The 20,232-nt window shown below is 52.8% G+C and overlaps 1 protein-coding gene across 1 annotated transcript in view; it reads right to left on the bottom strand.

The window, feature by feature from the left end:
* The window catches only part of LOC121282433 (gamma-aminobutyric acid receptor subunit alpha-1-like), a 545,721-nt gene extending 534,356 nt beyond the window's left edge, over positions 1 to 11,365 (bottom strand). The window contains exons 1-3 of the mRNA XM_041196146.1: positions 11,281 to 11,365; positions 8,689 to 8,869; positions 7,579 to 7,708 (exon numbers count right to left, since the gene is read on the bottom strand). Coding sequence (XP_041052080.1) covers positions 7,579 to 7,708; positions 8,689 to 8,869; positions 11,281 to 11,365 — 396 coding nt within the window. The remainder of the gene's footprint in view (positions 1 to 7,578; positions 7,709 to 8,688; positions 8,870 to 11,280) is intronic.
* Positions 11,366 to 20,232: the final 8,867 nt, after the last annotated feature.

Genomic DNA, 20,232 nt, shown 5'->3' with positions numbered 1-20,232 from the left:
TGTTTGAAGAGGTACACCCTGTTGCTGCTGCTCCTGGGAGAGCTAGACCCTGCTGCTGCTGCTGCTGGGAGATGTACACCCTGCTTCTGCTGGTGCTGGGAGAGGTACAGCTTGCTGCTGCTGCTGTTTGAAGAGGCATACCCTGTTGCTGCTGCTGCAGGGATAGGTGCACCCTGTTGCTGCTGCTGCTGGGAGATGTACACCCTGCTGCTGATGCTGTTTGAAGAGGTACACCATGTTGCTGCTGCTGCTGCGAGTGCTACACCCTGCTGCTTCTGCTTGGGAGATGTACACCTAACTGCTGCTGCTGGGAGAAATACACCCAATGCTGCTGGGAGATGTACACCCTGCTACTACTGGGAGAGGTACATCCTGCTGCTGCTGCTGGGAGAGGTACACCCTGCTGCTGCTGTTCCTGGTAAAGGTACACCCTGCTGCTGCGGCTGCTGCTACTGGGAGGGGTACACCCTGCTGCTGCTGCTACTGGGAGAGGTACACCCTGCTGCTTCTGCAACTGGGAGAGGTACACCCTGCTGCTGCTGCTACTGGGAGTGGTACACCCTGCTGCTGCTGCTACTGGGAGAGGTACATCCTGCTGCTGCTGCTACTGGGAGAGGTACATTCTGCTGCTTCTGCTACTGCGACAGGTGCACCCTGCTACAGCTGGGAGATGTACACCCTGCTGTTGCTGCTGCTGCTGCCGGGAAAGGTACATCCTGCTGCTGCTGCTGGAAGTGGTACACCCTGGTGCTGCTGCTGGAATAGGTACACCCTGCTGTGCTACTGCGTGAGGTACACCCTGCTGCTACTGCTGGGAGAGGTACACCCTGATGCTGATGCTGGGAGAGGTACACCCTGCTGCTGCTGCTGGGAGAGGTACACCCTGATGCTGCTGCTACTGGGAGAGGGACATCCCGCTGCTGCTGGGAAAGGTACACCCTGCTACGTCAGTTTGGAGAGGTACACCTTGCCGCTGCTGCTGCTGGGGGAGGTGCACCCTGCTGCTGCTGCTGGGAGATGTACACTCTGCTGTTGCTGCTGGGAGAGGTACACCCTGATGCTTCTGCTACTGGGAGAGGTACATCCTGCTACTGCTGGGAGATGTACACCCTGATGCTGCTGCTACTGGGAGAGGTACACCCCGCTGCTGCTGCTGCCGGGAGAGGTCCAAACTGCTGCTGCTGCTGGGAGATGTACACCCTGCTGCTGCTGGTGTTGGGAGAGGTACAGCTTGCTGCTGCTGCTGTTTGAAGAGGTACCCCCTGTTGCTGCTGCTGCAGTTAAAAGTACACCCTGCTGCTGCTGCTACTCGGAGAGGTACACCCTGCTGCTTTTGCTACTGGGAGAGGTACATCCTGCAGCGTCTGCTACTGCGAGAGGTACACCCTGCTGATTCTGCTTCTGGGAGAGTTACACCCTGCTGCTTCTGCTACTGGGAGAGGTACACCCTGCTGCTGCTGGGAGAGGTACACCCTGATGCTTCTGCTACTGGGAGAGGTACATCCTGCTACTGCTGGGAGATGTACACCCTGATGCTGCTGCTACTGGGAGAGGTACACCCCGCTGCTGCTGCTGTCGGGAGAGGTCCAAACTGCTGCTGCTGCTGGGAGATGTACACTATGCTGCTGCTGGAGCTGGGAGGGTTACAGCTTGCTGCTGCTGCTGTTTGAAGAGGTACACCCTGTTGCTGCTGCTCCTGGGAGTGGTGCACCCTGCTGCTGCTGCTGGTGCTGGGAGATGTACACCCTGCTGCTGGGAGAGCTACACCCTGCTGCTGCTGTTGCTGGGAGAGGTACAGCTTGCTGCTGCAGCTGTTTGAAGAGGTACACCCTGCTGCTGCTGCTGGGAAATGTACACCCTGCTGCTGCTTGGAGAGGTACACTCTGCTGCTGCTGCTGGGAGAGGTACACCATGCTGCTGCTGGTACTGGGAGAGGTACAGCTTGCTGCTGCTGCTGTTTGAAGTGGTACAGCATGTTGCTGCTGCTGCTGCGAGTGCTACACCCTGCTGCTGCTGCTACTGGGAGAGGTACACCCTGCTGCTTCTGCAACTGGGAGAGGTACGCCCTGCCTCTGCTGCTACTGGGAGAGGTACACGTGCTGCTGCTGCTACTGGGAGAGGTACATCCTGCTGCTGCTGCTACTGGGAGAGGTACATCCTGCTGCTGCTGCTACTGGGAGAGGTACATCCTGCTGCTTCTGCTACTGCGACAGGTAAACCCTGCTACAGCTGGGAGATGTACACCCTGCTGTTGCTGCTGCTGCTGCTGGGAAAGGTACATCCTGCTGCTACTGCTGGCAGAGGTACACCCTGGTGCTGATGCTGGGATAGGTACACCCTGCTGCTGCTGCTACTGGGAGAGGTACACCCTGCTACTTCTGTTACTGGGAGAGGTACACCCTGCTGCTTCTGCTACTGGGAGAGGTACACCCTGCTGCTTCTGCTACTGGGAGAGGTACACCCTGATGCTGCTGCTACAGGGAGAGGTACACCCCGCTGCTGCTGCTGCCGGGAGAGGTCCAAACTGCTGCTGCTGCTGGGAGATGTACACCCTGCTGCTGCTGGAGCTGGGAGAGGTACAGCTTGCTGCTGCTGCTGTTTGAAGAGGTACACCCTGTTGCTGCTGCTCCTGGGAGAGCTAGACCCTGCTGCTGCTGCTGCTGGGAGATGTACACCCTGCTTCTGCTGGTGCTGGGAGAGGTACAGCTTGCTGCTGCTGCTGTTTGAAGAGGTATACCCTGTTGCTGCTGCTGCAGGGATAGGTGCACCCTGTTGCTGCTGCTGCTGGGAGATGTACACCCTGCTGCTGATGCTGTTTGAAGAGGTACACCATGTTGCTGCTGCTGCTGCGAGTGCTACACCCTGCTGCTTCTGCTTGGGAGATGTACACCTAACTGCTGCTGCTGGGAGAAATACACCCAATGCTGCTGGGAGATGTACACCCTGCTACTACTGGGAGAGGTACATCCTGCTGCTGCTGCTGGGAGAGGTACACCCTGCTGCTGCTGTTCCTGGTAAAGGTACACCCTGCTGCTGCTGCTGCTGCTACTGGGAGGGGTACACCCTGCTGCTGCTGCTACTGGGAGAGGTACACCCTGCTGCTTCTGCAACTGGGAGAGGTACACCCTGCTGCTGCTGCTACTGGGAGTGGTACACCCTGCTGCTGCTGCTACTGGGAGAGGTACATCCTGCTGCTGCTGCTACTGGGAGAGGTACATTCTGCTGCTTCTGCTACTGCGACAGGTGCACCCTGCTACAGCTGGGAGATGTACACCCTGCTGTTGCTGCTGCTGCTGCCGGGAAAGGTACATCCTGCTGCTGCTGCTGGAAGTGGTACACCCTGGTGCTGCTGCTGGAATAGGTACACCCTGCTGTGCTACTGCGTGAGGTACACCCTGCTGCTACTGCTGGGAGAGGTACACCCTGATGCTGATGCTGCGAGAGGTACACCGTGCTGCTGCTGCTGGGAGAGGTACACCCTGCTGCTGCTGCTGGGAGATGTACACTCTGCTGCTGCTGCTGGGAAATGTACACCCTGTTGCTGCTGCTGTAGAAGTACACCCTGCTGCTGCTGCTGCTGCTGGGAAATGTACATCCTGCTGCTGCTGCGGTAGAGGTACATCCGGCTGCTGCTGCTGTGGGAGAGGGTCATCCTGCTGCTGCTGCTGCTGGAGAGTTGCACCCGGCTGCTGCTGCTGCGAGAGGTACACCCTGCTGCTGCGGCTGGGAGAGGGACACCCTGCTGCTTCTGCTGCGAGTCGTACACCCTGCTGCTGCTGCTGGGAGAGCTATACCCTGCTGCTGGGAGAGGTACAGCTTGCTGCTGCTGCTGCTGGGAGAGGTACACCATGCTGCTGCTGGTGGTGGGAGAGGTACAACCTGCTGCTGCTGCTGGGAAATGTACACCCTGATGCTGCTTGGAGAGGTACACTCTGCTGTGCTGCTGGGAAATGTACACCCCGCTGCTGCTGCAGGGAGATGTACACCCTGCTGCTGCTGCTGGGAGAGCTACACCCTGCTGCTGGGAGAGGTACAGCTTGCTGCTGCTGCTGGGAGAGGTACACCATGCTGCTGCTGTTGCTGGGAGAGGTACACCCTGCTGCTTCTGCAACTGGGAGAGGTACGCCCTGCCTCTGCTGCTACTGGGAGAGGTACACCCTGCTGCTGCTGCTACTGGGAGAGGTACACCCCGCTGCTGCTGCTGCTGGGAGAGGTCCAAACTGCTGCTGCTGCTGGGAGATGTACACCCTGCTGCTGCTGGAGCTGGGAGAGGTACAGCTTGCTGCTGCTGCTGTTTGAAGAGGTACACCCTGTTGCTGCTGCTCCTGGGAGAGCTAGACCCTGCTGCTGCTGCTGCTGGGAAATGTACACCCTGCTTCTGCTGGTGCTGGGAGAGGTACAGCTTGCTGCTGCTGCTGTTTGAAGAGGTATACCCTGTTGCTGCTGCTGCAGGGATAGGTGCACCCTGTTGCTGCTGCTGCTGGGAGATGTACACCCTGCTGCTGATGCTGTTTGAAGAGGTACACCATGTTGCTGCTGCTGCTGCGAGTGCTACACCCTGCTGCTTCTGCTTGGGAGATGTACACCCAACTGCTGCTGCTGGGAGAAATACACCCAATGCTGCTGGGAGATGTACACCTTGCTACTACTGGGAGAGGTACATCCTGCTGCTGCTGCTGGGAGAGGTACACCCTGCTGCTGCTGTTCCTGGTAAAGGTACACCCTGCTGCTTCTGCTACTGGGAGAGGTACAACCTGCTGCTGCTGCTGGGATAGGTACACCCCGCTGCTGCTGCTGGTAAAGGTACACCCTGCTGCTGCTGTTACTGGGAGAGGTACACGCTGCTGCTGCTACTGGGAGAGGTACACCCTGCTGCTTCTGCTACTGGGAGAAGTACACCCTGATGCTTCTGCTACTGGGAGAGGTATACCCTGCAGCTTCTGCTACTGGGAGACGTACAACCTGCTGCTGCTGGGATAGGTACACCCCGCTGCTGCTGCTGGTAAAGGTACACCCTGCTGCTTCTGCTACTGGGAGAGGTACACCCTGCAGCTTCTGCTACTGGGAGACGTACAACCTGCTGCTGCTGCTGGGATAGGTACACCCCGCTGCTGCTGCTGGTAAAGGTACACCCTGCTGCTGCTGTTACTGGGAGAGGTACACGCTGCTGCTGCTACTGGGAGAGGTACACCCTGCTGCTTCTGCTACTGGGAGAAGTACACCCTGATGCTTCTGCTACTGGGAGAGGTACACCCTGCTGCTGCTGCTACTGGGAGAGGTACACCCTGCTGCTTCTGCTACTGGGAGACGTACACCCTGCTACTGCTGGGGGATGTACATCCTGCTGTTGCTGCTGCTGCTGCTGGGAGAGGTACACCCTGCTGCTGCTGGAAGAGGAACACCCTGCTGTGCTACAGCGAGAGGTACACCCTGCTGCTACTGCTGGGAGAGGTACACCTTGCCGCTGCTACTGCTGGGAGAGGTACACCCTGCTGCTGCTGCTGGGAGAGGTACACACTTGCTGCTGCTGCTGGGAGAAGTCAACCCCTCTGCTGCTGGGAGATGTACACCCTGCTACAGCTGCTGGGAAAGCTACACCCTGCTGCTGCTGCTACTGGGAGAGGGACACCCTGCTGCTGCTGCTACTGGGAGAGGGACACCCTGCTGCTGCTGCTACTGGGAGAGGGACACCCTGCTGCTGCTGCTGCTGGGAGAGGTACACCCTCCTGCTGCTGCTGGGAGATGTACACCCTGCTGCTGCTGGGAGATGTACACCCTGCTGCTGCTGGGAGAGGTACACCCTGCTGCTGCTACTGGTAAAGGTACACCCTGCTGCTGCTCCTACTGGGAGAGGTACACCCTGCTGCTGCTGCTGGGAGAGGTACATCCTGCTGCTGCTGCTGGGAGATGTACACCCTGCTCCTGCTGCTGGGAGAGGTACACCCTGCTGCTGCTGCTGGGAGAGTTACAGCCTGATGCTGCTGCTACTGGGAGAGTTACACCCTGCTGCTACTGCTACTGGGAGAGGTACACCCTGCTGCTTCTGCTACTGGGAGAAGTACACCCTGCTACTGCTGGGAGATGTACACCCTGCTGTTGCTGCTGCTGCTGCCTGGAGAGTTACACCCTGCTGCTGCTGCTGGAATAGGTACACCCTGCTGCTGCTGCTGGAAGAGGTACACCTTGCTGTGCTGCTGGGAGAGCTATACCCTGCTGCTACTGCTGCTGGAAGAGGTACACCCTGATGCTGCTGCTGGGAGAGGTACACCCCGCTGGTTCTGGGAAAGGTACACCCTGCTGCAGCTGCTGGGAGAGGTACACCTTGCCGCCGCTACTGTTGGAAGAGGTACACCCTGCTGCTTCTGCTACTGGGAGAAGTACACCCTTCTACTGCTGGGCGATGTACACCCTGCTGTTGCTGCTGCTGCTGCCAGGAGAGGTACACCCTGCTGCTGCTGGTGGAATAGGTACACCCTGCTGCTGCTGCTGGAAGAGGTACACCTTGCTGTGCTGCTGCGAGAGGTACACCCTGCTGCTACTGCTGCTGGGAGAGGTACACCCTGCTGCTGCTGCTGGGAGAGGTACACCCCTCTGCTGCTGGGAGATGTACACCCTGCTACTGCTGCTGGGAAAGCTACACCCTGCTGCTGCTGCTACTGGGAGAGGTACGCCCTGCTGCTGCTGCTGCTACTGGGAGAGGGACACCCTGCTGCTGCTGCTACTGGGAGAGGTACACCCTCCTTCTGCTGCTGGCAGATGTACACCCTGCTGCTGCTGGGAGATGTACACCCTGCTTCTGCTGGGAGAGGTACACCCTGCTGCTGCTACTGGTAAAGGTACACCCTGCTGCTGCTCCTACTGGGAGAGGTACACCCTGCTGCTGCTGCTGGGAGAGGTACACCCTGCTGCTGCTGCTGCTGGGAGATGTACACCCTGCTCCTGCTGCTGGGAGAGGTACACCCTGCTGCTGCTGCTGGGAGAGTTACACCCTGATGCTGCTGCTACTGGGAGAGGTACACCTTGCTGTGCTGCTGGGAGAGGTACACCCTGCTGCTACTGCTGCTGGGAGAGGTACACCCTGATGCTGCTGCTGGGAGAGGTACACCCTGATGCTGCTGCTGGGAGAGGTACACCCCGCTGGTTCTGGGAAAGGTACACCCTGCTGCAGCTGCTGGGAGAGGTACACCCTGCTGCTGCTGGTGGAATAGGTACACCCTGCTGCTACTGCTGGAAGAGGTACACCTTGCTGTGCTGCTGCGAGAGGTACACCCTGCTGCTACTGCTGCTGGGAGAGGTACACCCTGCTGCTGCTGCTGGGAGAGGTACACCCCACTGCTTCTGGGAAAGGTACACCCTGCTGCAGCTGCTGGGAGAGGTACACCTTGCCGCTGCTACTGCTGGGAGAGGTACACCCTGCTGCTGCTGCTGCTGGGAGATGTACACCCTGCTCCTGCTGCTGGGAGAGGTACACCCTGCTTCTGCTGCTGGGAGAGTTGCACCCTGCTGCTGCTGCTGCTGGGAGATGTACACCCTGCTGCTTCTGCTACTGGGAGATGTACACCCTGCTGCTGCTATTACTTTTTCAAACATACTCTTTTGGACATTAACAAGCTGCTCTGGTTTTGCTGCTGCCCAAGGGACACTAGAAGCTGACGGCTGGTTCTTGTTTCCGGGGCTGCAGGGGCCTGAAGCCTGCAAGGTCTGAGGCCTGAAGAATTGGAGGAGGTCAGGAGGAGGCAAGACAAGGAGGCAATGACTATTTTCATTACATCTGCAGTGGGTGTCTGTACTGTTGGTTGTTGCGGGCTGTGTAGACTGTGTTTGTAGGGAGAGGAAGATGATTGCTGAAGGGGTGCATGCGTGTCTCCATATAACATTGCAACCCCCTGCCCCCACCGTTTCTCGCCCTGCCCGTGGCCAAATCCAGGTAGCAGGTGCTGCCCGGTGAACAGGATGGACCTGACTTCCGTGTGCCAGGCAGTAGCGGCTTCCTGGTGAAGACATCACCCAACCCCAACGGGAAGAACAGCTAGGCCCTCACCACCCTGCTCCACTCCACCCAGCGACACCCACCCACACTGCACCCTTTCCCCTTCTTTGTCTCCCTGCCCTTGTTCCCTCTCTCTCTCCTCCTTTTCTGTCTTTACACACAATCAGGAGGGAGAGGGTAATCCTTCTTTTCCCCCCTCTTCCCCTCTCTAAACGCTGTTGCTGCCACTGATAGGGCTTGGGGTGGGTGTGGCTCATCCCCCAATAGCTGCCATGGGGTCACCGGTGGCTGGACCCTCCAGGGCAACTTGGAGGCGGCGCCATCACCAGTGGCGGGGCCGCCAGGAAGACCTTTGTGGGAGTGACTCATTCCATGGCCTCCGCTGTTCCCGCCGACCTGTCACCGTTCCACCCCCTGACCAGGGCCATGGGGGTAAAGAATTATATTGACCCCGAAATGACAGGCGCGCATGAAGGTTTTGGCCAGGGTTGTCAGCCCCTTGGCCATTGTTGCAGCCTAGCGCACGTATGGAAGGCAGTGTTCTTCCTGAGGTCCGAGCGCGCGGTGCACCAGGCCCTGGCCAAAGGGCTCACTGTAGGCAATGGATCCTCTCGAGGCCACCGCAGAGAGGCTGGTCTTATCCAACATACCGCCTTTCATTCCTGGTCAGCTCCTCCTCCTCCTCCTCCTTCACCAACTGAGGGAGGTCAGGTCCGGGGTGGTGCCGATCCCGCTCGGCCTCAGGGAGCCCTGTCTCTTCCTGGCACCAGGTCTTTGTTCGCCTGGCCCAGGAGGAGGGCGCGGAGGGTGGTTTAATGTCACCTTTGAGGGGCCAGCCTACTGTGTCTTCCGGTCGGCAGATGGCATGCAGTGCCATGCCTGCAAGGATGTGGGGCATGTCCAAAAGAACTGCCCTGCCTCCAAGACTACCAATGTCACTCAGATGGCCGTGGCTGGCACAGCTCCTCCTCTTCCCTGGCCACCACTCCGTCTTCCTCCTCGCAAGGGGAGGTGCTGCCACCAGCCACCGCCACCCCGCGCTGGAAGAAGTTGCAACGGAAGACCCCCAGGCGGAGACAGCCTCAAAGCCCCCAAACTCCCCAAACAAACCCAGGGACACTGGCTTGGGGAGATAACCATCACCGGCCCCAGTGACGTGTCTGTGTGTGCTCCCGGGCCCATGTGTGCCTCAGCGCCATGTGCTGGGCCTGGCTTCGTTCATGTGCGGGTCCAGTGGCGATGGAGCATGTTACCTCATCCTGAAAAGGATAGACCGGCCCAAATCCCAGAGGGCAGAGCATCCAGAGGGGCTGGATGTGGCGGAGGGGGCTCTGCAGATGGAGGTCTCCCCAGCCCCCATCCTGCCCTGGAATAGACGCCACCCCTCGAAGGGGGAGAAGCTCGTGACTCACAAGATGGGATATGTCTCCTCCCCCAGTGGAGTGTTGGTGGCATCTCTGCCCTGTAAGTCCTCACTCTGCCTCTGAGGGGGAGTCCAAATCCCCGACCCTTTGCTGCGGTCCCCTGAGCTGAGCCCTCGGGGGTCAATGAGGAGACCGCCTTTGTGGTGGTGCCCCACCCCGACCCACCTTGTACCCCCAAAGTGACATCCGGCCCACCAGGAGACTGCAGCAGTCCCTTTATGGCACCAACAACTGTGTCATCAGGTGGCGATGGCGAGGAATGCCTTCCGGCTCCCTCCCAAGCTCAGCGCCGGGCGTCTCTGTCCTGCGTCCAGAACTTTCTGCAGACTCACCGGGCTACCCGATGCCTGAGGGGGAAGCGGGGCTCTGAGCCGCCACCTCTGACCCAAATCCCCAAGAGGAGGCCAGAGAAGACCCCTCTGGCCTTGATCCTGGGGGTGGGATCAAGGTGGAGGTGGAGCAGACTGATCAAAGTCTGGAACATGGTTGAGGCAGCTCTCCCTCATAAGGAGTAGCAGCTATCATCAAAGAGCCACTGCTCAGGAATCCACTCCTCCGTCCTTTTCAGTGGCTGGCGGAGAGGAGGGCTGTGGCTGCCGGGGTGACCAGGATCGGGGTCGTGCTGGGTGGCGGAGGACTGGGCTGGATGGTTCCGCAGGAGTTGGTGTGTCGTGCGTCCGTGGATGTCCGGCTCATGGCCGATGCCTTTCAAGACCTCAGGACGGTCGTACTCAGCCCTGTAGTTATACTGAGCCTCGAGGTGATGCAGGTGCGTGGTGGTCTTCCATCTGAGCGTTCCCCTGTTCAGACGGAATTCCACATTGGCCCCAAGCTCCAAACCCTCCCTCTGGAGCCAGTGCCCCGCAACCTGAGTTGCCTCATGGAAATGCCCTCCGTGCCCTTTAGCACGGTGCAGAGGGGTTTGCTGTATGGGCTGCTGCTGCACACCCTTCACCTCCTTGTCCTCGGCCGCTGCCTGGACACGCCCTTGTTGCCTTCCAGTGGCGGACCTGTTGGGGGGCCCTCTACAGAGGTGTCCTCCCGCTTTCCATTGGGGACTGGTGTGGAGGGTGTTGCACGCAGCAGTCCCCTATAACCGTAGGATGTGTCGGTTCATGGACTCCCAAGATACCTGCCCCTTTTGTGGTCTTGTTGAGTCTGTGGACCACATTTATATTGGGTGTTGTAGCTGCACTCCCTTTTCAGTTATTTAAAAAACCTTTTATTACTGTTTTGTTTGCACTTCAGCCCCACGCTCCTGATCTATGGGCACCCAGTGTGGAGGGGGTCCGGGAAGGAGGAGGACCTCCTCGTGAACCTGCTCCTGGGCCTGGCCAAGTTAGCCATTAATAGTTCCAGGCAGCGGGCGACCAAGGGGGGTTGTCCTACCAGACTGTCTGCCCCTCTTCCGTGGCTTCGTTCACGGCCGAGTGTCCCTGGAGAGGGAGCATGCGGTGTCTGCCGGCACCGTCGAGACCTTCCATGCTCAGTGGGCACCGTGGGGACTGGGGTGTTTTATTGACCCCCTTAATCACATTTTGGTTTAATGTTTGTAAGTTTCTTTTAAATTTTGTCCTTCTTTTTGCAGTTTTCCTTTAAGGGGCTGCTTTTTAATTTGTCCCTAATTTGAGCGCTGTGATGGGTCTTCAATTAGGGCATCATCAGATTCTTCTTCTGAAGTATCTTCGGGGTTTGAGTCGAGGACCTGGTTTGTGGACTCTCTTGCTGCTTCCCAGATGTGAAAGTAAGGAGAGATAATTAATACATGGCAGCGGCCTGTGAAAGAGGACACATCACTCACAGTGTGGTTGTCTAATGGATGTTGCGCTGCTGGACCCTCACTTGGTAAAGCAGTGCCGACCTCACCTTTGGCACAGGATCGGTCCCGGTCATTGCCGGCCAGCTGGATTACTCTACTTCCAAAATCTGTGAGGATCTTGATGTCGGGCATTCCTCCACTGGCCTGTGACCTCTCCCTTTTGTTGTGTGCCAGCTTGTCCTGCACGAATACAGATGAAGAGAGTGTAAACAGGATGCCTGGCATGTGTGGGTGCTGAGTGGGATGGGATGAGGACACAATCTGCGGGGCAGATGAAGGTGTGTGTGAGACAGTGAATGACGATGTCCCTTGAACTGGCAGTGAGTGAGATCCTTGTGGATGTGTGATGGGTTTGTGAGTGTGTGAGTTGAGAGTGATGAGAAGAGTGACTTACCCTGGTGGATCGGAGGAGATCATTCATCCTCTTTCGGCACTGGGTGGCTGTCCTGTTTTGCAGGGTGTTGGCGCTGGTAATTGCTGCCACCACCTCCCATGCTGGATTTTTCACATTGCTTGCTGCTCTTTGCCCAGAACAAAGGTAGAGGACTTTGTGGCGGGGCCTCCACTGTGTCTAGTTGGCACCCAAGGGAGGCGTCGCTAAAGTTGGGGGCAGCATGTTTCCTCCCTTTGGCAGCCATGACTTCCCAGCAGCTTCTGATTCCTTAGAGAGAGCTCGCCCTGTGCAGGGGCACCCGGATTGTGGAAGACCTGAGTTGACAGTGGGGCAAGCGAATTAGAGGCCGACCAGCCAGCAATCTGGCGTGTTTCCCAGGAATGCATTATTAATGAGGTGGGACACACAGGGAAGGGGACGATATGACACAAAAACCCACCATTGTAGCCAACGAGTAAAATTATTTTTTTAAGTCTGCTACCGCATTTCATGCAAATCTGGGACAATTCTGCCCATCGAATCAGAGAATGGTCACGGTACAGAAGAAGGCTATTCAGCCCTTCATGTCTGTGCTGCTCTCTACAAAAGCAACTCACTCCGTGCCACTATCTTGGCTTTTCCCTGTGGTCCTGAACATTTTTATCTTCAGATAATTGTCCAATTCTTTTTGAAAGCCATGATTGAATCTGCCGCCACAACACTCTTGGGCTGTGTATTCCAGATCCGAACAGCTCACTATGTAAATAAGTTTTTCCACATGTCATCATTGCTTCTTTTACTTATCACCAAATATGTTGTCCTCGGATTCTCAAACCAATCTGAGAAACATCCATCACAACTAATCTGTTTACTGTCTCTCAGCCAATTTCATTTCCATGTTCTACCATCCCTCTTATTCCATGAGTTTGAACTTTGCACAAGTCTGTTTTGCGGCATTTTATCAAATCCCCTTTGGAAATCCATGTACACCACATCAACAGTATTAACCCTCTCCATTATCTCTTCAAAAGAATCCAGCAACCAACCTGCCTGGTTTGAATTTGAACAAAAGCTTGGCAGTTAACTGTTCTTTGCTACATTCTCCATGGCAATACCTCCATCAATCAGAGTCCACTTTCCAACCAATCAGCATTCTCTTCTCTTGTAGTATAAATTGTTGTTTCCCTTTAACGTTGAGCTGTTCTGATGCGTGCAAGATGAAAAGCTTTGAGAGCATGTCTCTGTTTTTTCAGGAATATCCAGCAAGTTAGTTAAACACAATTTGCCCTTAACAAATGCCTGCTGGATTTCCTTAATTAATCAACATTTATCCATGTGACTATTCATTTTGTCCTAAATTTTTATCGTAAGACCTTCCCACCACTGAGATTGAACTGACTGGCCTGTAGTTGCTGGGCTTATCTTCAAGCCTTTTTGAACTAGGGTGTAATGTTTGCAATTCTCCAGTCCTCTGGTACTACCCCTGAATCTAATGAAGATCACAAATTTATGGCCAGTTTTTCCACAATTTTCATTCCCACTCCCTCAGTATCCTTGGGGTTCATCTCATTTGGTCCTAGTCCTGATTATCGGTAAGCAGTAAACATTGACATAGACCGACTGAGTTGAATAACCTGCTCCCATGCTGAATTTTCTACATAATTTTATAATTTTATGAATATAGATACAGGCAACCATTTGCTTCCAGTGATTCAGGTGACAGCAATGCCCAGCGTGTACAGAGCTACACTGTTCAAAAAGGTCCAGGTTTGATGCATTACCCAGTGATATCCACCAGGCTGATGATATGGGGTCAAAGTCTGCTCCTATTTACTGTCCAGCGATTGCTTGCCTTTCATGGTTGAGCAACCTGCCATTGATCAGGATGGTTACATTATCAAGGTGGGCAGCTGTGTGGGAGTGTCTATTAGCTGGCATTAGGGGTGAGGAAGGGGCAGAACTGCAAGAATGAAGATTTTCAAAAAATGTACATAGCAAGCTGTATCTGAGCACTCCCTGGCACCACTAACAACTCTTAGACAAAAGAAATGTTCTAACAGATTTCACAGGAGTGTAATCAGATAAAGTATTCTCTGTTAGACAGTGAGTTATAACACAGGGTAAATATTCCATTGATAGGTGAAGGTGAGTTGTCTCAGCTGAGCACTGAGCTCACAATTTGAACAGAATGGATTGATGAACATTGCACTGGGAGACCTTGAGGCTTTGTCTAGACCCTATCACAAGCAACACCTCCCATTCCTGTCAGGTGGGACTGGCTCAGGGCCAGAACCTGTAACCTTCTCCTTGTTTTTATCACATGATATGATGTTTCCTGCCAGAATACTTGTAGCCACGGCTATTGACATCAGCACAGAGGACTCAAGGGCGAATGGGAACTCAGATGTTGAGAACTTGGTGGACTGGTTGAAGGGTGCAGTGTTTAAATGCATCCTCAGTCCCACTGAGGGAGATGGAGGAGTAGAACAAAGCTCTGCCTAGTCAATACTGATTGAGATGAACTGAATGAGAAAGTAAATGTTTGCCTCGAGGCTCCCAGCAATAACCAGTAGTGACTCTCAGTCATGACGCTGCTTTGTGGCCCCAACTGGAACCAAAGACTTAACTTGATGTGACACATTACACAGCCTCAGGAGGTCACAAAGTGCTTTACTTTCAAAGTGTAGCAGCACCTGTAGAAACAGAAACAGAGTTAAGATTTTGAGTCAAAATATAACGCATCTTCTGAAGAAGTCATATTGGACTTGAAACGTTAACTCTGTTCCTCTCTCCACAGATGCTGCCAGACCTGCTGAGTTTTTCCAGTACTTTATTTTATTTCAGATTTCCAGCATCTGCAGTATTTTGTTTTTATCTTTGAAGTGTAGTCAATGTTGGAGTGTAAGAAACACAGCAACCAATTTGTGCTTGTTAAGTTCCCACAAACAGCAGTGTGATAATGACCGGTGTAATCTGAATTCAATGCGGTTATTTGTCTATTGTCCAGTGTAATTCTTCTGCTCTTCTTCAGTCTTTGTGGGGCTTTAAATACAAAGAAAGAAAATGACGTATCTATGTGGAGCCAGCTGGCTAAGGTAGATTGGGAAACGAGATTAAAAGATGTCATGGCAATGGTTAGCATTTAAAGAATGAACATATGATTTGCAGCAAAGCAACGTTTCTCTGTGGCTCAAAACACCCGCAGAAAAAAATGATCCAATCGTGTCTAACAAGAGGAGTTAAAGATGGATCAAAGGACAGGCTAGGATTTAACCATGTGTGTGGAGGTTCTGATGGAGGTTCTGATGTCTGCTAGAAATGCTTGTCCCTATACACAGGCAGGTGCTGGGACTTCCCACTGAATTTGATAGGCGGCTGCCAATCAACTGCTTGCTGCTGGGCCAGTTGTCCTATTAAAGACAGTAGCCAACCACACCCCCACCCCCACCCACCCACCCACCACCAAAGCTGCAAACCCTCTGCAAACCCCAGAGGGCTGGCAGCTCAGCAGCACCATCAGCAGTCACTGCTAAGGTAGGCCAGGAACCAACGGCCTACAGCAGGTAGGTAGAGACATGATGTAAAATTAAGAAAGGGCTGATCGTGGAGGGGAAACCCGTCCACAAATATTCTTGGGGCATTGGAGGCTGCCTGCAATTCCCATGACTTTGTACTTGCTGCATAAACCCATCTCCCCTGGGCTGCCCCTGGGAGAACCCCTCAATTTAGCTGGTGGCCTCCTCATGATGTGGGGGTTCAATCCGTTGATGGCAAAATGCCAATGGCACCATAAAGTGGCTCCTAATTAGGCCTTCAATTATTTGCCCTTTGTTTGTTTGTTCACTTTCTAGATCTATGGGAAAGAAAGGCAGAGGAGTATTACAAAGTGAATTACACCTTCAGTGGGCCAGTGCAGACACAATGGGCAGAATGGCCTCCTTCTGTGCTGTAACCCCATTCTGTGATCCTATGATGCTCTGCCTGCTCCTTGATGACACGCAATCTGTGATCCTCACGAACCGAACCACCAACGACCCTACCTCAGTGAAAACTGGGGTCAAACTAGGCTGTCTCATTGCACCAACTCTCTCCTCCATTCTCCTCACTGTAATACTGCACCTCACCCCCCAGCACGTTACCCACAGGCCTGCAGATAATCTACACAATAGACAGGAAAATGTTCAACCCACACCACCTTCAATCCAAAACCAAAACACCTCAACATCAGTCATCTGGGTCACAAGAAAGTGATATCTTTTAATCGAGTTCCCCAATCTACCTTCACCAACTTACCCCTCTTTACCCATGTAGTTTGTTTTCTTTATACTCAAGGCCCCAGAATGACTGATGAAAAGTAGAGGGGTTGCACTGGATAATAGGTAAACAACATTAGATTACCCCAGTCATCATCACATTACAGTTTGGGGGATCTTGCTGTGCACAACTTGGCTGCTGTGTTTGCTACATTACAATAGTGACTGCATTTCAGTGTGCAGATGACAATTGTGTGTGCACTCACTCAAAAACTGAGCTCCCAGTCATTGTCCACTCCTTCTCCATATGAGAAGCAGATGAGAAAATGGTCCTTTCACTAAACACCTGGGCCAGAATCTTACAGGCACATGCCCGACCCGAACGCATATGAAATTGTGCAAAATGACGCTGGGCCTGCCTCAATGTCACATTGAGGTCGGCGGGAGTCGGGGCCACAAGCGCAACAATTAAAGGGCCAATTAAGGCCAGTAAAAACCCTATTGTCCAGATTTTACATTGCCCATATGATTTTGTGCTCGTCACACAGGCAAAACGGGCAGGCAGGCAGCCTGGTTTTAATGAAACCTCATCCAAGGGCGGGATGAAATGTCCAGAGTGAAATATAATACAAAAGATACCTGGGGACTGATTTCTTTTGAGTTCTGCTGTCAGGTGCTTGAATGTGCTGCAGTTTTTTTTAGTTATTTAATCTGTCCAGGTCTGTAGCTCCCTGAGCCAGCTCCGGAGCAGCTGTCTGTCTTCAGGGAGCTCGCTAGAAGTGCCCACCCACAACTTCACTCGTTGGCACCCGCCCTCTTCCTGACCCCCTTGGCAGCCCTGAGGCTTCCTCAGCACGTGTCCCACGCTGGCTGGCCATTAATTGGCTAGCCTGCGTGAAATTGCCTTCAGGGGCCGATTGTGGGCAGATGCGTATTTTGCATTCGCTTCCAGGGCCACCAACTTGGCATGCACGACAAGCATGAAATTCAAGGCCTGGAAAACAAAGGTCCTCCTCCAACCAGCTCCCCCAGCACAACATCTCCCCTCATCCAGATCCTGGGAAATGTGGACTATTTTGCGTATCTTGGGAGCCTCCTCTCAGTGAGGGCAGACATAGACAATGGAAGTCATCATCGCCTCTAATGTACCAGCTCAGCCTTCAGCCCCTGTGGGAAAGAGGATTTGAGGATCAGGATCGCAATCATGAGACTGAGGTAATGGTTTACCGGGCAGCAGTGATCCCTACGATCCTATACACTTCAGAGACTTGGAAAACCTATAACAGGACCTCAAAGCACTGGAATATCACCAGCGAGGCCTTTTCAAGATCCTTCAAATCCAGCAGCAAGAAAAATGGTAAAAAACAAAGATAAAAGCAAAAAACTGCGGATGCTGGAAATCCAAAACAAAAACAAAAATACCTGGAAAAACTCAGCAGATCTAACAGCATCTGCGGAGAGGAACACAGTTAACGTTTCAAGTCCATATGACTCTTCAACAGGACTAAGGAAAAATAGAAAAGAGGTGAAATATAAACTGGTTTAAGGAGAGGTGGGACAGGTAGAGCTGGATAGAGGACCAGTGATAGTTGGAGATAACCAAAAGATGCCATAGATAAATAGACAAAGAGGTGTTGAAGATGGTGATATTATCTAAGAAATGTGATAATAAAGGTACAGATAGCCCTAGTGGGGGTGGGGTGGGGGGAAGGGATCGAAATAGGCTAAAAGGCAAAGATAAAACAATGGATGGAAATACATTTTAAAATAATGGAAATAGGTGGGAAAAGAAAACTCTATATAAATTCTTGGAAAAAAGGGGGATTGGAAAGGGGGTGGGGATGGATGGGAGAGTTCATGATCTAAAATTGTTGAATTCATTATTCAGTCCGGAAGGCTGTAGATTCGCTGCTCCCAGTGCGGTTTCCTCTACATTGAAGATACCAAATGCAGACTGGGTGACCGCTTTGCGGAACACCTTCAGTCTGTCCGCAAGCATGACCCAGACTTCCCTGTCGCTTGCCATTTCAACACTCTACCCTGCTCTCATGCCCACATGTCTGTCCTTGGCTTGCTGCATTGTTCTAGTGAAGCTCAACGCAAACTGGAGGAACAGCATCTCATCTTCCGACTAGGCACTTTACAGCCTTCTAGACCAAATATTGAGTTCAACAATTTTAGATCGCGAACTCTCCCATCCACCCCCACCCCCTTTCCGATCCCCCTTTTTTCCAATAATTTATATAGATTTTTCTTTTCCCACCTATTTCCATTATTTTTATATGTATTTCCATCCATTGTTTTATCTTTGCCTTTTAGCCTATTTCGATCCCTTCCCCCCATCCCACCCCCACTAAGGCTATCTGTACCTTTATTATCACATTTCTTAGATAATATCACCATCTTCAACACCTCTTTGTCCTTTTGTCTGTGAAATCTTTTGGCAATCTCCACCTATTACTGGCCCTCTATCCAGCTCTACTTGTCCCACCCCCCTTAAACAAGCTTATATTTCACCTCTTTTCTATTTTTCCTTAGTTCTGTTGAAGAGTCATACGGACTCGAAATGTTAAATGTATTCCTCTCCGCAGATGTTCTCAGACCTGCTGAGTTTTTCCAGGTATTTTTGTTTTTGTTTTGGTAAAAAAAAACGTCCTCTCCCAAGCCAACGCGCCCAGCATCAAAATACCAATCACTTACAACTGGGCGAGACATGACACCAGGTCCAAAAGCAATTGCTCTACTTATTAAAGGCCTATCAAGCAGGAGACTCCCAGCAGGATAGCGGAAACACTTTAGGGATGTCCTCAAAGCATCCCAGAGGAGCCAACTCATAGGAGTCCCTGGATTTTGACTGACCAAAATGGAGAAGGTTTCTTCAGAATAGTACCAAACGCATCAAGAGACTTCATCAGGAACCTGCAGAGTTGAAGTTGAGGTCTCGGAGGGACCATACCAACCTCCAAACAACCCATTCTACCTGACCCTCCAAATAATCTATTCCGCCTGCCCCACATGTGGCAGAGTCTGCAGATCACTCATTAGACTTATCAGCCATCTCAGAACCCATCAAACCGGAATGGAAGCAAGTCATCCTCGATCCCGAGAGACTGCCTGAGAAGAAGCCTAGAAGATCCATGAAAGGTGAAACTCTACCATGGAGAAACAGTCTATTGGCACTCACTATTTAGCCATGAGTTCAGGGGAATAGGAATAGAGAGGTACAGATTTTACTAAATGGCTTTTGCTCCTTGCTGGGGCTAATGAGAAATGGTATACTGACATTTTCAAACCATCAGCCAACATTGTACAAGCTTCCTGAGAACTTTCTAAATGGTTCCAAGCTACAGAAGTCTTTAATAGAGTGAAAAGGAAAGGAGTATATTTTCTGATTGTTAAGTCAATGTCCAGAAGGCATCACTTTAACACTATTACAAGATGAGAAAGACAGGGTGGGCGGCAGTAGGAGAAATGCGCTTATACAGTGGGTTCCTGAAACAGGGAGTGGCTGAGGGGAGAGCCTTCAGAGACATTCAACTGAAGAGAGCAGGGCAGTTGGATTTGTTTGAGATTCATACAGCACTATGGAGAGAGAGTAGTTTGAGATTGATACAGCGCTATGGAGTGAGAGTGGGGCAGAGAGAGTAGTTTGGGATTGATACAGGGATATGGATAGAGAATGGGGCAGAGAGATTAGTTTGGGATTGATACAGGGAAATATGGAGAGTGCGGGACAGTGCGATTAGATTGGGATTGATACAGGCCAATGGGGAAAGTGTGACAGTGGGATTAGATTGGGATCGATAAAGGGCTACTGGGAGAGGGTGTAGCATTAGGATTAGTTTGAGGTTGATATAGAGCTACGGGGAGATAGGGTGTCAATTTTATAAGCTTGGAATGCATACAGGGCTATGGGGACAATGGGTCAGTGGAATTAGTTTTTTTTTAATTCATTTGTGGGATATGGGCGTCACTGGCTGGGCCAGCATTTATTGCCCATTCCTAGATGCCTTTGAGAAGGTGGTGGTGAGCTGCTTTCTTGAACCACTGCCATGTGGTGTTGGTACACAGAGCTGTTAGGGAGGAAGTTCCAGGATTTTGACCCAGCGACAGTGAAGGAACGGTGATATATTTCAAAGTCAGGATGGTGAGTGGCTTGGAGGGGAACTTCCAGGTGGTGGAGCTCCCCCATCTATCTGCTGCCCTTGTCCTTCTATATGGTAGTGGTAACAGGTTGGGAAGGTGCTGCCTAAGATTCTGACAATCACAATCTAATCTCACAGTCCCACTGTCACCCCACAATCCTGCATTGGGTTCAAATCAGGATATTAAGGCAACTGTGAGGTAGTGGGATGAGACTGGGATTGATACAC

This window comes from Carcharodon carcharias, chromosome 9, assembly GCF_017639515.1.
Source record: "Carcharodon carcharias isolate sCarCar2 chromosome 9, sCarCar2.pri, whole genome shotgun sequence".
NCBI classification, from domain to species: domain Eukaryota; kingdom Metazoa; phylum Chordata; class Chondrichthyes; order Lamniformes; family Lamnidae; genus Carcharodon; species Carcharodon carcharias.
This window is presented reverse-complemented; position numbering and strand designations above follow the sequence as displayed.